This window comes from Garra rufa, chromosome 3, assembly GCF_049309525.1.
Source record: "Garra rufa chromosome 3, GarRuf1.0, whole genome shotgun sequence".
In the NCBI taxonomy this organism is placed as follows: Eukaryota; Metazoa; Chordata; class Actinopteri; order Cypriniformes; family Cyprinidae; genus Garra; species Garra rufa.
The window spans coordinates 31,918,000-31,935,907 of NC_133363.1; the positions used below are offsets into that span (position 1 = coordinate 31,918,000).

At 35.6% G+C, this 17,908-nt stretch overlaps 1 protein-coding gene across 1 annotated transcript in view; it reads left to right on the forward strand.

Annotated features, from left to right (window-relative positions):
* Positions 1-17,908, forward strand: part of abtb2a (ankyrin repeat and BTB (POZ) domain containing 2a) — a 38,829-nt gene that overhangs the window by 5,698 nt on the left and 15,223 nt on the right. The window contains exons 2-5 of the mRNA XM_073836960.1: positions 9,877-10,026; positions 14,609-14,816; positions 16,915-17,067; positions 17,362-17,527. Coding sequence (XP_073693061.1) covers positions 9,877-10,026; positions 14,609-14,816; positions 16,915-17,067; positions 17,362-17,527 — 677 coding nt within the window. The remainder of the gene's footprint in view (positions 1-9,876; positions 10,027-14,608; positions 14,817-16,914; positions 17,068-17,361; positions 17,528-17,908) is intronic.

The following is a 17,908-nucleotide window of genomic DNA, read 5'->3' on the forward strand; positions in this document are numbered from 1 at the left end:
CTGATTTCTGTTCAGATGTTAAAGGGATTATTCACTCAAAATGGAAATGCTGTCATCATTTACTCATCTCCTTTCAAACCTGTATGACTTTCGTTCTTCTATGAAGAAGAACGGTGGTAACCAAACCATTTTGCATGGACAAAAATCAACAAGACATTTTGTATGAATTTATACAAGATCACCACCTTGTAAAATACATTTTCTCATCAGATCTGCACTCTTAAAAATAAAGGTGCTTCAAAAGGTTCTTCACAGCGATGCCATAGAAGAGCCATTTTTGGTTCCACAAAGACCCATTCAGTCAAAGGTTCTTTAAAGAACCGTCTCTTTCTTACCTTTTTATAATCTGAAGAACCTTCCTTCGCCACAAAGAAGGTTCTTCAGATGTTAAAGGTTCTTTATGGAACCATTTAGACAAAAAAGGTTCTACTATGGCATCGTGAAGCACCTTTATTTTTAAGAGTGTGGTTACTCAAAATATATTATTCTTGTTTTTATTAAGAAACAAAGCCATACAAGTTTGGAACGACATATGGGTGAATAAACTGTTACAGAATATTAATTTTTAGGTGAACTATCACTTTAGCTCTGATTAGTTTTGTACCATGTTAAGTCTAATATGTTCTACACCCTGCTGAAAAAAAGGCTGGATTAAGCTGGTTTTAGCTGGTTTTTGAATGTGCTGACCAGCTATAATCAGCTAAAACCAGCCTGGTTGACCAGTTGAAACCTGCCAACCAGCCTAGGCTGGTTTTAGCTGTTTTTTTTTTTTTTCAGCAGGGCAAATGCCCATGATGCACTTTTATATTGACTTGAATTAAAGAGAAGCCAAGGTGTTAAGACTTGTACTAAAATATGTAGTAGTAAACCCATAAAATTTTTACGTTTCATTTTTCCGATGACGTAAAATGGTTGCACCTAGTGAGCTACTGCCGCTCTCTGTTGCTATTTTTACCGCAACACAACCTGGAAAATAAAATACTCTTATGATGACCACAGCTATTGAAGGAGCTTATACAGTAGGTGTTGATGGATATAAACATGGGCTTAAACCAAATGGCGTACCATCGATTTTCCCTACAATTAGTTTTATTCATCCACAGGCATCTTCCCATTCTTTCCTCCTTGTATCGCTATAGGAAAGCAGTGGAGACTTACATCGCTTCTCTTGTTCATCACTTCTCTTGTGAAAATTACAATCAAAAAGCACACAATGTGGCATCGTATGAGTATTTTAATTTCGAATGTGATTTTTCCAAGTTGTGTTAAAAATAGCAACAGGTAGCATTAGTACCTCACCGAGTGCAACCATTTTATGTCATCAAAATAATATCGCCCCCCATAGACCAAAATATATATAAATAATGTAAATCTTTCATAGGTTTTCATCATTTATGTTATATTAAGCCATACAAGTCTTAATACCCGGAGTTTCCTTTAGAAGAGGAAACACTTGTTGTTTGATTTACATCAAACAAGAGCTAAATGTATGTAGGAAAGTAACATTTTATGATACATCCTAAAACATTTTATGGGGAAGCTTCATTGTTTCATTGGCATCGAATCACTTTTGCTCACATAAAAAGCTTGCAACTGAAAGAAACTGTTCCCTTTAGCACCCCATTAATTCAAATATATGTGCAAAACTAAAGATTTTACACGTTGTTAATGTTCAAAGAACAATGTACCTTGGAACTTTTTCACACAAAAAAACACTTACGCGAGTAAGTATACGCTGGGGAACACCATATGGCTCTCCAAAGCTCCTGACAGCCCGTAAAAGTCACTGCTAATCAGTCATTTTAAGAATACCGTCTAACTTGAGTTACTCTACACCTCTTTGTTCAACCATTAACTGCTAAAATAGGTGTCAAACACAATTTTACTCTTTGTTATTGACTGATATTAGCATGTTTCTTAGCTTGGGTGAATATAATGATGGGGTCTTCAGTGAATTGAATGTGATGTAATCAACACCTTGTTGAAAAGTCATTTCAAAGGGTTAATGGAGGATAATTAAGTATCCACATTGTGATGTATGTGGATTCTTTACCACAGAGTGCAACTTAATCAAATGCGTGTCATCACAGCAATTACGCACAGTGATTTATTTAGCAGTATCTGTTTGCTTTGAGTCATGACACCCATCATGTTTTATGGATTAGCTCTGGATGATTAATGTTATAATGCTGTCTCTCTCTCCTCAACATATCCCATACTTACCAAACCCTCCAACTTTGATTAATATTGCAGTCTGACAAGCTAAATTACATTAAAATCCTACTCAGCGATAACCCTGTTAGTCTGCGAAGCCCAGTGAATAGTCTGTAAGTAATTAAGCTATCATTTAGAAAGAGATTGTGTTCAACTCCGTTCAACCCCCAGATCAGGAAATCCACTTTATAGCCATGACATGTTTTGAAAAACTGCTACAAAAATACTTTGCAATTGAAATTACTGCCTTGGTGGAAACTGGCTCAGGGGTTTATGGGTGAGAGAAGCGGGCAGATGGAGATCCTGTGCAGTGCTGAGTTACTGTAGATCTGCTTTTTCCATCTTTTACAAGAATGAGGCTTCAGAGTGATTTCTTGGCTTTGGATTGCAGCTCTGATATAGAGCAGGCTGTCAGTCTGTTTTAGTTATGGCTTGAGTGATGTCAAAAGGCTAAAGTGAGAGGTTGCGATGAGTGACCTGTCTGTCAGTCACAGAGATCATCTATAAATGCGGGATACTACAGTTAGTGGAGCCTCTTCTTTATGACGATTTAAAAGAGAAACCTCAAAATAGTTGGGATTTATACTTGGGAAGACACTTTCAGAATAAAAATTTACAGAAAATGTTCTCATCCCCTTGTCATCCAATATGTTCATGTCTTTCTTTCTACAGTCCTAAAGAAATTATGTTTTTTGAGGAAAACATTTCAGGATTTCTCTCAATATAATGGACTTCTATGGTGCCCATGAGTTTGAACTTCCAAAATGCAGTTTAAATGCAGCTTCAAAGGGCTCTAAACGATCCCAGCCAAGGAAGAAAGGTTTTATTTAGCGAAATTATTGGTTTTCGCTAGATAAGATCCTTCTCCAAGATGTTCATTTCTTTCTTTTTTCAGTCGTAAAGAAATTCTGTTTTTTTTAAAGTAAAATATTTCAGGATTTCTTTCCATATAGTGAACTTCTGTGGTGCCTGCGAGTTTGAACTTCCAAAATGCAATTTAAATGCAGCTTCAAAGTGCTCTAAATAATCCCAGCTGAGAAAGAAGGGTCCAATCTAGTGAAACGATTGGTTATTTTCTAAAATAAATTACAATTTATATACTTTTTAATCTCAAATGCTCATCTTGTCTAGCTTTGTGTGTACTCTGTGTCATATGTCGAAAAACTCCCATCTTATTTTCTCCTCCAACTTCAAAATTGTCCCACATCACTGTTTTGCCTTTTTTGTAAAGAGTGTTTGCTCTTCTTTGCAAGTTTACTTTGTAAACACTGGGTCGGTACTTCTGCAGTGATGTAGGATGATTTTAAAGTTGGAGGCGAAAATGAGATGGAAGTTTTTCGACATACCCTAACTTTCTTGAACCGGAATACACAGAGTACATGCAGAGCTAGACAAGATGAGGTTAAAAAGTATATTAAATGTCTTTTTTTTTTTAGGAAAATAACCAATTGTTTTGCTAGATAAGACATTTCTTCCTCAGCCGGGATCGTTTAGAGCCCTTGGAAACTGCATTTTCAAATTCAGGGCCACCATAGAAGTCCACTATATGGAGAAAAATCCTGAAGTGTTTTCCTTAAAAAACAGAATGTCTTTATGACTGAAGAAAGAAAGACATGAACATCTGCAATGACGAGGGGGTGAGTAAATTATATGTAAATTTTTGTATTGGAAGTGAACTTCTCCTTTAAAGGGTCAGTTCACCCAATAATGAATATTCTGTCAATTACTCATCCTCAAGTCATTTCAAACCTGTAAGACTTTTAATTAAGAAAATATTTTTTGTGAAATCAGAGAGTTTTCTGACCCTGCATAGACAGCGACAGAACTACCACGTTAAAGGCTCAGAAAGGTAGTAAGGACATTGTTAAAATAGTCTATGTGACACCAGTGGTTCAACCATAGTTTTATGAAGTTACAAGCATGCTTTTTGTGCGCAAAGAAAACAAAAATAACTGTATTGGTTCAACCTTAAGAGAAGAAAAGAAATGTTAAATAAAGTAGTTATTTTTGTTTTCTTTGCACACAAAAAGTGTTCTCGTAACTTCAGAAAATTACAGCTTAATCCAGTTTTATCACAGGGGCTATTTTAATGATGTCCTTACTACCTTTCTGGCCCTTGAACTTGGTAGTTGTGTTGCTTCCTATGCAGGGTCAGAAAGTTTTCGGATTTTATAAAAAATATCTTAATTTGTGTTCCGAAGATGAACAAAAAGTCTTATGGGTTTGGAACAACATGAGGGTGAGTAATTAATGACAGAATTTTAATTTTGGGGTGAACTATCCATTTAATATTTCAAATCAAAAGTGCCCCTGACTGAAAAATTATCTATATATTCTGTGAAGCTGACTTGAATAAGTGATGTTTTGGCAGTAGCATGCTGGTGAAACACTGTTGACGCTCTTGAATTTAAGTACGTGAGCACCTGGAGCAGCGGCACCATGCCAAGATCTGCATGATGTTTAACTTTATCATTATGAAGACTGTTAAACTCCAGGAGCTTCTCATTCTAGAAAGTTCAATTGCACTCAGGTTTCTATTGTCACAGTAGGAGAGCCATCTGCTTTATGAGCCACCCACCATTTCAATTATATTCTTGAGTTCATTCTCTTTTTACCGCATGTGTCATAAATTTTAAATGAAATATTACAATAAAGGTTACATGATGCTGAAAATATATTGGATTTATTACTTTCCGACTCTTTTATTAGGTGAAAACAGTAAAGAAAAGAAAGTAGGCCAAGCTTGTTACGAAGTAAATCTTTTGACCTTGTATTTCCCTTGTAAAAGCAAAGCTCTTCCACTGAGTTGGGGGTTGCGTCTTAAACCAGAACGGGATGCAGGAAGTTGTTATTATCATCACTCTGTGGTCTGCCCTCTGGAGAGGGGAAATCTTGGCAGAAATGGTCCGTGTGCACAGTCACACACAACTAACAGGGCACCTCCCCTTTACCGCTTAGAGATAGCAGTCAGCGCTCCATGTCCTCAATCAACAAGCACTTCCAGTACAGCACCTAGTAACACAAGGGCCGATTGACTCTGGCTCTTCTGCACACTTGTGCCATTGTGCCCTGGGTAGAATGGTGGTGTTGTGGGAGCGGGTGACAGAGTGACTGGACCGCTGTGTTCACACCGTATTACCTGAGCCAAATCAGGCAAGCAAAATAGGCTGATCACTCATATTTAAGCAAATTAGTGTGGTTACATTTGGGCTTGCAATTGAAAGGTTTCTTTCAGCAGTTTCTTAAGGGATTTGTTCTCCGTTGGAGAACACCTTTGAATGAAAGAACTGGACAGTCATTGAACACAACAAATGGATCATAAATCTTAATGTTAAACAATGTGAAATGGTATTAAAGTCAAAGTTATGCAGAGTAAAGCAGATATTAAAGATTAATTTAATATATCTGTATTAATAAACATTGGATTTACTTTTTACACACCTATTTTTACATTTAGATAACATTTTCTATACTTCACCTGTCAAATGTAATCTTAGCAAATCTCAAAATGAATATTCATAAATGATAATGAATAATGCTTAAATCACTAGGAGCATTTAAAACAAGTGCGTAATTTATTTTCAATTTATTTAGACACAATACTACAAATAGTTTGTTAGCGGTTATTAAGCATAACATGGCAATAATTCATATTTAATCATTTATATTTAAAAGATAATTAAAATATTTAATACTTTTTACAGTTTTGTTTGCTTAAATTGAGTAATGAGACTTTTTTTTCTTGCAATTGCGAGTTTACATCACGCAATTCAAACATTTGTTCTCAGAATTGCGAGGTATAAACACACACAAGTTATAAAGTCAGAATTGTGAGACAAACATAATTCTGAGAAGTAAATGTGCAATGTGAGTTTATGACTAACAGTTCTGAGAAAAGAGTTATCTCGCAATTGCGAGTTTATATCAGGTAATTCTGAGAAAAAAAGTCAGAATTGCAAGATACAAATTAGCATTTGCTCAAAATTGCAAGTTTATATCTCACAATTGTGACCTTTTCTCGCAATTGTTCATATTACGCAATTCTGAGAAAGTCAGAATTGTGAGTTTGTATCTCGTAATTGTGACTTTTTTTCTCACAATTTCAAGTTTATATCACACAATTCTGAGAAAAAGGTGAGAATTGCGAGATATTTTACCTAATTTTATCTCATAGTTGTGACTTTTTTCTTTTGTGAATCCTGAAAAAGTCAGAATTGCGAGATACTTGCATTTGCTTAGAATTGCAAGTTTATATCTAGTAATTGACTTTTTCCTTGCAATTACGAATTTATATCACACAATTCTGAGAAAAGAAGTCAGAATTGCGAGGCATAAACTCACAATTGCAAGAAAAAAGTCAGAATTCCGAGATACAAACTCGCATTTGCTCAGAATCTGACTTTATTTCTCAGAATTGCAAGTTTACATCTTGCTATTCTGACTTTATAATTGGCAATTGTGAGTTTATGTCTTACAATCCTGAAAAATGTCAGAACTGCAAGATACAAACTTGCATTTTCACTAGGGCTGGGCGATTAATCGAAAAGTAATCGAAATCGACATTCAGAACCTATAATCGATCAAATTTTTCCAGGTCAATTATTTCAATTACTTTCCCTTTAAAAACACTACCGTGTGTGGAGTCAGGTGACCCCGCTCCTTTATGTTATTCCTCCGACATGTCGATGGAGAGCTTAAGCAGTATTTATACAGTAAAAAGTATTTACAGGATATACAAGAGTAATTTTATTTAGAAGAGATACTGCTTATTTTCTACTTTTAATATTTATTATTATTTTATAAATAATTTATTTTGTTTCCAAAAGTGCAAGTTATTTATTTTCACTAATTTAAGAAAAATGTAACTTTTCGTTTTAAGCAATGTGTGCTTTAATTTCAGTTGTTCAACACTGATGTTCAATAAATAATCATAGATAGTAGATAGTGTGTGCACCCTTCATTCAAAAATCTCTCACTTGTAATATGTGAGCATATTTACTGTACAAAACTTGTCAGTGAACTATGAGGGCAAAAAAATAAATATTATTGAAATATAATTAAATATAATTTTATTAATGAATAAAATAATCGTTCATTAATCGTAATCGGGTTAAAATGTTCAATTAATCGAGATTTTGATTTTAGGCCAAATCGCCCAGCCCTAATTTTCACAAAATTGTGAGTATATGTCTTGCAATCGTTACTATATCTAGTAATTGACTTTTTCCTCACAACTGCGAATTGATATGACACAATTCTGAGAAAAAAAGTCAGAATTGTAAGATACAAACTCGCATTTGCTCAGAATCTGACAGAATTGTGAGATGTAAACTCGCAAGTCTGATAAAAAATTCAGAATTGCTAGATACAAACTTGCATTTGCTCAGAATTGCAAGTTTATAATTGACTTTTTTCTCTCAATTGCGAACATATATCACACAAATCTGAGAAAAGGAGTCAGAATTGCGAGGTATAAACTCACATTTGCTCAGAATCTGACTTCATTTCTCCGAATTGCAATTCTGACTTTATAATTGGCAATTCCGTGTTTATATCTCACAAAAAAAGTCAAAATTGTGACATTTTTTTTATTCACTGACGAAAACGGGCTTTCATACTTAACAGTCCGGCACCTTGAAAACAAGCATTTTCATTTTCAGTTCTCCAAATCGGATGTCTACGATAGAGTTTTGAAAGCATATACCATATCATTTGGCAGACATCTTTCTGGTTTGATGATGGTTTTCTGCAGTACACGTATAGTAGAGGTCTATTATATAGATGCAATTTACCCCACCACTTGCAGGTACACTTGGATTCTCTTCAGTAAATATGGCTTCTATATGCTCATCTCATTTCAAGAGTATTTCTCCCAGAGCTTCTCTCTCTCATTGGCAATGTAACTCCTGGTCAGGCCTATCACTTTCGTATGGATTTCCCAGTCTCCCATCAGTGGTGTGCGTGAGCTCAATTCCTCTCCACATAATGGCAGTGCACACACATTCCCCTCTTCCTCAGTCCGCAATGATGGTAGCAGATGAGAGTGTATGTGCATGTATGTGTGTCTGTGGGAGCGTGCGGCTGCTTATGACGCATGTCATAGCCTCACGGTTGCCAGTATAGACACAGCTAGCTGTGGGAAAGAGAACGGGTGTGTCCTGGATAAAGGGGTTTGGGTCTGTGGGTCCACAGCCTGACCAGCTGCCTCACACACCCTGTGGCTCAACCGTACCCATATACAAATCCATCTGGCTGCAGAGTTCAGACCGAACAGCTTCGCAGCTACTACACATGCAAGCCTGCTTTAGATTTGGGGTCTCTATAAAGACATATTTCTGTATTTTCAGCTGCACTGTATTAGCTTATAATATGATCTGTAGCACATGTGTAATGACCTCAACTACCAGACTGCCTCTGTTCAAGTGGTTTTAAACATGTAGTTATATTCTGACTAGACTTAGTACGTATTTTTAACATCAGATTCTGTTCATAAAACAATATTGGTGAATATTGTTCAGAAAACTGCTATCGTTTGCTCTGAAGATCACTCTTTTGTGTTTCAGTAGGCAGTCGAAGCACACTAAGCTAAGAATCTGCTGCTGTAGCAAAAACAATACATTGGCAGCGGTCAAGCGAGGCCATGGTTCACTCGACTACATAAATGGCTGTACAATGAGTTAGTTCATCCAAATAGCTCAAAGAGAAATACAGTTCAATAACAATTATGCTATAAAATGGCCCCAATAAATCAGCTGGTCAACATCTGGAGAGATATTTTGAGTCATCGTGGCACAGATGAATGTGTGTACTGTACCTTCTGAATGGTTTATCGTTTAGCTTGATGAAGAAAACAAATCCACACACAAATCCCACATTTGATCCCCATCTGATACCCAGTGAAAGAGAGGTCCAGAGGTAAGGCATGGATTTCAAATCAAATAAAAAGGAAGCAAAAAACATCCTGCATTTGGGCTTGATAAACCAGCTGCCAAACATATGATCTGCTCATTAGTTTTACTGACTATCATCTTGCACTTTGCTTTCGAAAGCTTGGCAAGGTATCAATTCTGCTTTCGAGATAAAACAGATAATATTTTATAACTCTGGATGGAATGGTATATTCTTTATGAATTATACTTTGTGTGGTGAGAAGAAATATATCAACCTTCTGTTCAGGGCCATGTATTTCCAGTGACAACCTCTATGAGTATGTGCCAGTGTTAGAGAAGACATCACACTTAGAGAAAAAAAATCACACTTATGACATTATAATTATTAATTTATTAGCAAAAAATCATCTCCAGGAGTGGAATTGACACTTAGAGACATTTGGAAAAGCAATAAGACATAGCATAAATAATTGAGCAAGGAAGAAAAGCCTGAAGTCAGGAGAAAGAGCTATGTTCTGAGTAGAGGAAATGATGAGTTACCACACTTCCTCCTCTTATCTCTGTCAGAGACACGTACTGTATATGGAAACGATTAGCTTTTGCCTGGCAGTCGTCGTCCCCCATCCCCCCATACTTATTAGAGTGGCACAACACCGATGCAAGAGTTCACATTTAGAGACACTTACGATAATAAATAGAGCATATTTTAATGGGTTGAATGGTGCTTTGAGTTCTGATGATTTGATTTAATTAAAACTGATTTTCTGTGTAGGTGAGCTGTCCCTGCCTGCCCATTTCAGCCCGTATGCTGAGGGTCCAGACTCAGCGGTGGAGAGCAGAGGGAATGCCTACGCACAGCTGGAGCTCAGGACGCTGGAGCAGGCTCTGCTGGCCACCTGTGTGGGCAGCCTCTCTGAACTCAGTAAGTTACAACCCCTTCAATTCATTTCCAACTCATTTTGAAGGACTGTGACAGTGTATTGTGTAGCATTAACATTCATTTTAAACAAACGAATGAATGATAACAAAATAAATGCTTGCATAATACATTTAGCAGTTCTGGTTCAGGTATCTCAATGGTTCTAGTGATGGTTCTTTTAGAACTATTAGCCTATTACATCCTGAAAGTCAAAAATACAGAGCTGTAATCGGTGTTGCCAAGTCTGCAGAATTCGGCTACTTTAACACTGTTGCCTCAGTTTGTTTTCATGTCCGTTGGTTGAAGCAATCCCAATAACTTGATATTTATCCCCTGGAATGCTTATTTTACCAGGAGAACCCCACCAAAAAACATGTATTTAAAAACATGTTTTAAAAAAAACTTTAATAAAAAAGTATGAATTCACACCTTTAAATTCTGTTACATCCTGAGAAAGGACATTGTAACAAGATAATATTTAGTGGTTTTAATGTTTTATTTATTAAACTATTTCAAAATAATTTTTGATTAAAGTTGTGATGTAACAAAAGAAGTGACTTCTCTTTTCTATGGAAGCCCGTTTCCGCCATTGAATTAAAAAAAGGTAATTGCGACTTTTTATCTCACAATCCTGACTTTTTCCCTCAGAATTGTGTGATATAAACTTGCAACTGCGATTTATAAAGTCAGAATTGCAAGATATAAACTCACATTTGACATTTCTGACCTTTTTCGCTGACTTTATGACACGCAATTGCTAATTTATTTTTTCACAATTTCGAGAAAAGTCAGAATTGAGAGATACAAACTCTCATTTGCACTTTATTTCTTACAACTGTGAGTTTATATCACACAATTCTGAGAAAAAAGGTTGTAATTGTGAATTTATATCTCGCAATTACAGCTTAATAACACAACTACCAGTTTATATCACTCAATTCTGAGAAAAAAAGTCCGAATTGTGAGATCATATCTGGCATTTCTGGCTCAATAACTTGCAATTACGAGTTTATATCTTCCAGTTCTGAGAAAAAAAGTTAGAATTGTGTGTTTATATCTCGGATTTCTGGCTTAATAACTCATAATTACGAGTTTATATCATGCAGTTCTGAGGAAAAAAGTCAGAATTGTGAGTTTATATCTTACATTTTTGGCTTAATAACTCGCAATTATGAGTTTCTATCATGCAGTTCTGAGAAAAAAGTCAGAATTGTGAGTTTATATCTTACATTTTTGGCTTAATAAGTCACAATTATGAGTTTCTATCATGCAGTTCTGAGAAAAAAGTCAGAATTGTGAGTTTATATTGCATTTCTGGCCTAATAACTTGCAATTACAAATTTATATCATGCAGTTCTGAGAAAAAAAAGGCAAAATTGTAAGTTTACATCTCACATTTCTGGCTTAATAACTCGCAATTTATGAGTTTATCATGCAGTTCTGAGAAAAAAGTAAGAATTGTGAGTTTATATCTCGGATTTCTGGCTTAATAACTCATAATTACGAGTTTATATCATGCAGTTCTGAGGAAAAAAGTCAGAATTGTGAGTTTATATCTTACATTTTTGGCTTAATAACTCGCAATTATGAGTTTCTATCATGCAGTTCTGAGAAAAAAGTCAGAATTGTGAGTTTATATCTTACATTTTTGGCTTAATAAGTCACAATTATGAGTTTCTATCATGCAGTTCTGAGAAAAAAGTCAGAATTGTGAGTTTATATCGCATTTCTGGCCTAATAACTTGCAATTACAAATTTATATCATGCAGTTCTGAGAAAAAAAAGGCAAAATTGTAAGTTTACATCTCACATTTCTGGCTTAATAACTCGCAATTTATGAGTTTATCATGCAGTTCTGAGAAAAAAGTAAGAATTGTGAGTTTATATCTCACATTCTGCCTTAATAACTCACAATTTAGAGTTTATATCATGCAGTTCTGAGAAAAAAAAATCAGAATTGTGAGTTTATATCTCACGTTTCTGGCTTAATAATTTACAATTACGAGTTTATATCATGCAGTTCTGAGAAAAAAGTCAGAATTGTCAATGTATATCTCGCAATTATGGCTTAATAACTCACAACTACCAGTTTATATCACTCAATTCTGAGAAAAAAGTCTGAATTGTGAGTTTATATTTCACAATTTTGACTTAATAATTCGCAATTGTGAGTTAATATCACGTCATTCTGAGAAAAAAAGTTAGAATTGTGAGTTTATATTGATCTATACAGTATTAACAATTTTGATCTAATAACACGCAATTATGAGTTTATATCACGCAATTCTGAGAAAAAAGTCAGAATTGTAAGTTTATATCTCGCAATTATGGCTTAATAACTCACAACTACCAGTTTATATCACTCAATTCTGAGAAAAAAGTCTGAATTGTGAGAATATAAACTCACAATTTTGACTTAATAATTCGCAATTGTGAGTTAATATCACGTCATTCTGAGAAAAAAAGTTAGAATTGTGAGTTTATATTGATCTATATTGACAATTTTGATCTAATAACTCACAATTACGAGTTTATATCATGCAATTCTGAGAAAAAAGTCAGAATTGTGAGTTTATATCTCGCAATTATGGCAAAGAACCAAAAATGGTTCCTCTATGGCATCGCTGTGAAGACCCTTTTAAAGCACCCTTATTTTTAAGAGTGTACCAGTTGATATCACTCAATTCTGAGGAAAAAAGTCAGAACTGTGAGTTTATATCTCACAATTTTGACTTAATAACTCGCAATTATGAGTTTATATCATGCAGTTCTGAGAAAAAAGTCAGAATTGCGAGTTTATATCTTGCATTTCTGTCTTAATAACTTGCAATTAAAAACCTTGATTTTTTTCTTAATAAATATTAAATGGATATCTCATCCCCAAAACATTACATTTTTTTAAATTTTAAAGACTAAAGACAAATAAAGATGTTTTTAATAAACTCAAGAGATTTCTGCCCCTCGATTGAAAGTCCACACTGAATCAAGCAGTTCAAGCCTAAATCTGTTTATCATATAAAGCAATCGTGTCCCCTCAAAAGACTTGGATCAAATCACTTGATTCATATGGATTACTTCAACAATATCTTTTTTGTACTTTTTAATGCATGAAAGCTTTGATAGTGTGGACTTTCAACAGATATTCAACAGAATATTAAAAATACCATAATTTGTGTTCCGAAGATACATCAGAACATCAGAAAGGGTTCAGAAAGGCATGAGAGTGAGTAACTGGACAAAGTTACAAATTTTTGGTGAACTAAACAAGGTGAAATAGCTTTTCTCAGTTTACTACAAGACAGCAGTTCTCTTTAAGAATTAGGTCACCCGTAAGGCACTTTTCTTGTTCTTGCTGTTGTTAAAACTTTAATGTAGGAACACTGCTGTTATCCATTTTTCATTTCGGTCTATTACTGTCCAGTGAAATGCTATTTTTGCGTAGTTGTTTGTACATGTTGGTAAGACAGAGAGAGACATCTGTAGGCTTTAAGTGCCGTTCTTCTAACAACTCGACATTGCAGGCCGGCCTTAGGGGGGTGTGAGCGCCTGAGCTGTGGCCAGTTTGTTTACGCAGCAGACCGCAGTTCAGGATGAGGGAGGGGGGCGGCCGCTCGCATTCACCAGAGAGGGAAACACACTCTCCCTTAGGGGACCAGCAACACTCCTGCAGTTGTTTTGCTGGTACAAGAGCACCTTCTGTTTGGGTCAAAGAAGTAAAAAGCACCCTCTTTATGCTTTATGATTGCAGACACTCAAGCAATCGTAAAGCAGCCCTTGTTTAACAACTAAGGTGCACAAGTGTTCATTAAGGACCTTGTAGACCATATGTGATTGATTGCATAGATTGTTCCCCACACCTTTCTTTCATTCATTCACATATTAGCTGTTATTTAAAGATTATCCAGCAATAAAGTACAAAAGCAGCGAATTTCCATTTAAGGATGAAATGATGTATCAGCGCTGTCGCTGCATTTTCTCAGTCTGATTTCTTTCCTCTGTGATGCTTTTCACATATGGAGGACAGTGTCCACTGTCTTTACTGTAGACTTCTGTGAGTTTAAGGAGTAAGTCTTTGGCCTGTCCTCATCATATCTTCTCTTCCTTTGGGGAACAGCTTGTGTCTGGATTTCTGCATTGAGGGCAAAAACAGTAGATTTAAAGCCCCTCGGAGTAATTTAGAATAAAGCTCTTAGACATTTGAGTTTATCTGAATCATCTTCCATTTCCACATTTGGACAGAAAACAGATGGGTCTGAAGATATATTTTGCTGTTTTGAAATATGCTTTGTATTGTGTGTTGTCAGCACTTTAAACGAAAATAACACACACGATTGTGCTTGGCCGCACAGCTACTGTCTTTACTTTATGGGGTTGAACTGGAAACACAGATGGCTTTTCTATATCAGCAGCACATTGTGATTTTGGTGGTTTGCTTTCAGAACTAAAGGTATTTATTGCAGGTCATTTGAAAGGAACCCATTTTTCTTCTGGCTATATTGTCTTGAAAGGAAGTATTTGACAATATAAGATATTTTATATCATTTTTTGAGCTTGAAATTCAAATGTGTGTGCTTGTGTCCTCCAGGTGACTTGGTCTCACGTGCAATGCACCATATGCAGCGTTTGGTTTCAGCAAGTCCCAGTCTCAGTCCTGGACGTCCTTTCTGCCAGCAGCCCATCTCCTGGTCTTCAGACGCTCTTCACACACTATATTACTACCTACGCACTCCACAGATGGAGTCACTGGAGAACCCCAACCTTGAGCCACCCAGGATAGCCCTCAGTAAAGAAAGGTAAGATCAATCAACCACAACCTCTTTATAAATAATTTTATCATGATTTAAACAAACATATTAAGCGGCACAGCTGTTTTCAACATTGCTAACAAAAGGAAATGTTTCTTTAGCAGCAAATCAGCACATTAGAATGATTTCTGAAGGATCATGGGACACTGAAGATTGCTTAAAATTCAACTTTGCCATCATAGGAAAACATTACATTTTAAAATATATATAAAGAATGTTTATAAAACAGTGATAATATTTCACAGTATTGCTATTTTTACTCTGTTTGATCAAATAAATGCAGACTTGTTTTCAAAAACATTAAAAAACCTTATCAACCCCCAACTTTTAAAAGGGAATACAGTTGAAGTCAAAAGTTTACATACACCTTGCAGAATCTGCAAAATGTTCATTATTTTACCAAAATAAGAGTGATCATACAGAATGCGTGTTATTTTTTATTTAGTACTGACCTGAATAAGATATTTCACATAAAATACATTTACGTATAGCCCACAAAAAAAAATTAAATTATCCCATTCAAAGGTTTACATACGTTTGATTCTTAATACTATTTTTTTTTTTTTGTTTAGTGATCGTTGTTCGTGAGTCCCTTGTTTTTCCTGAACAGTTAAACTACCTGCCGTTCTTCAGATAAATCCTTCAGGTTCCACAATTTTTTTTCTCAGCATTTTTGTGTATTTAAATCCGTTCCAAGAATGACTGTATAACTGTGAGATCCATCTTTTCACATTGATGACAACTGAGGGACTCATATGCAACTATCACAGAAGGTTCAAACTTCTTTTGTCTTCTGGGAAACATGTAAGTTTCTTCTGTAGCTTCTGAAGGGCAGTACTAAATGAAAAGAATATGATATTTAGACAAAATAAGAAAAATGTACACATCTTTATTCTGTTTAAAAGTTTCATGCGAGTTTCCCTTTGAAGCATCAGTGAACATTTGAACCTTCTGTAATAGTGTAATAGTGAAAAGATGGATCGCAAAACCATACAGTCATTGTTGGAAAGGGTTCAAATACACAAAAATGCTGAAAAACCAAAGAATTTGTGGGACCTGAAGGATTTTTCTGATGAACAACAGGCAGTTTAACAGTTAAGCACACTATCACTAAAAAAAAAACGCAGCTGTGGATCATTCAGGTAACAACACAGTACTGTATTAAGAATCAAGTGTATGTAAACTTTTGAATGGGGTCAATTTTATAAATTCATGTATTATTTTCTCTTGTGGACTATATGTAAACATGATTTATGTGAAATATCTTATTCAAGTCAGTAATAAATAAAAAATAACTTGTGGTTTGTATGATTCCTCTTATTTCATCAAATAATTAACATTTTGCAGATTCTGAAATGTAAACTTTTGACTTCACCTTAGATTTCTATGCAGTACAGTACTTGGGAAAGCAAGCGGGCATAATCAGTTAGTCATCCTTGACTCTTATGTTCCTTTTTGTAATACATTTCTTATAGGTACATTTATCCAGTCTCCTTCTTCTGGTGTTTTCTTTGAAATAATTTTATTTTCTTTGAAATTAACTTTTTTTATGTAAATTATAGACATACTTTGAATTTTACCTTCAGGTCTGTTTTAGTAAGGCAGCTATACTCTGTGTGGAAACCTTGCTCTGCATTCCCGTCAGATAATGAATACTAATGCTTTTAGCAGGTGGACAGTTATGGTTGTGAGCATGCTTCACAATCACCACACTCCTGGCACAGATACTTGAGAAGAAGAAAACCATAGAGGATTCGTTCTGTAATATCACACTGATTTGAATTCCAGCGAGACTGTGTCTGTTGAAGACGGCAGATGCTGTTAGACAAATTGTGATTAAGAATGAAGTGCCAGGCTTGTATGTGGTAATGAAAGGCAGGATTGAAAGAGGCTGTGGCAAGCCAAATTCAGCAGGCTTTGTAATTACGCTGTCCTCATTTCTCTCTGATCCAGTTTTGTGCCACCATTGATCTGCCTTGACCTTTGTAGGATTTAAGTGTGTTTATGTGTCAGTTTGGCAAGGAGAGAAAGAGGGGTGAAGTAAGAGATGTTGGTAAATAACTGAGTCATACTGTGCCTCTCTCAGGCCTTTTCCTCTTCTTCCTCCTCTGATGGAGTGGATGCGAGTCGCTATGGTCCATGCGGAGCATCGACGGAGCCTGTTAGTGGACAGTGATGATGTGAGACAAACTGCCCGACAACTGCTTCCTGGACTGGACTGTGAACCTCGACAGCTCAAGTAAGATGTTGCTGTAGTTCAATTGGTAGAGCAGTAGAGCATAGTGCTGGCAACACAGTCAAGGGTTTAATTTCCACATACTGACAAAAATACTTTGAATTTAAGCATCTGATAAATTCTTTGTAAATTAAGAAAAATAAGAAGGATATACACATACTGCAGCAAAAATTTCCACTTTTCTCCATCTTTACCCAATTAACTTTGTACTTTGGCTCTCCATCTGTCAGATAATTTTGCCAAGTTATTGCTGTATTTTTTTAAACTCTGAAATCACTCTCCCTTTCTTTTTCTCAGACCAGAGTGCTGTTTCACCTCATTTAAACGTCTAGATTCAAAGGCTGCCGCTGACAAGTTTAATTTGGATCTTGGCTTTCGCATGCTCAACTGTGGCCGCACTGATCTGATTGGCCAGGCTATCCAGCTTCTGGGCACAGATGGGGTAAACACAATGGATGACCAGGTGAATCCATAAAGCCTGAATGTCTAAATTATGACACAATAAATATGCTTGAGTTAAAGAATTAGTTCACTCCAGAATTAAAACTTCTGGATAATTTACTCACCCCCATGTCATCCAAGATAGTCTTTCTTTCTTCAGTCGAAAAGAAATGAAGGTTTTTGAGGAAAACATTCTAAGATTTTTCTCGATATAGTGGATTTCAATGGGGATCAACGGGTTGAAGTTTCATATTGCAGTTTCAGTGCAGCTTCAAAGGGCTCTACATGATCCCAGCCGAGGAATAAGGGTCTTATCTAGCAGAATGGTTTATCGTTTTCTAAAAACAAACATATTTATATACTTTTTAACCACAAATGCTTGTCTTACACTAGCTCTGTGTCC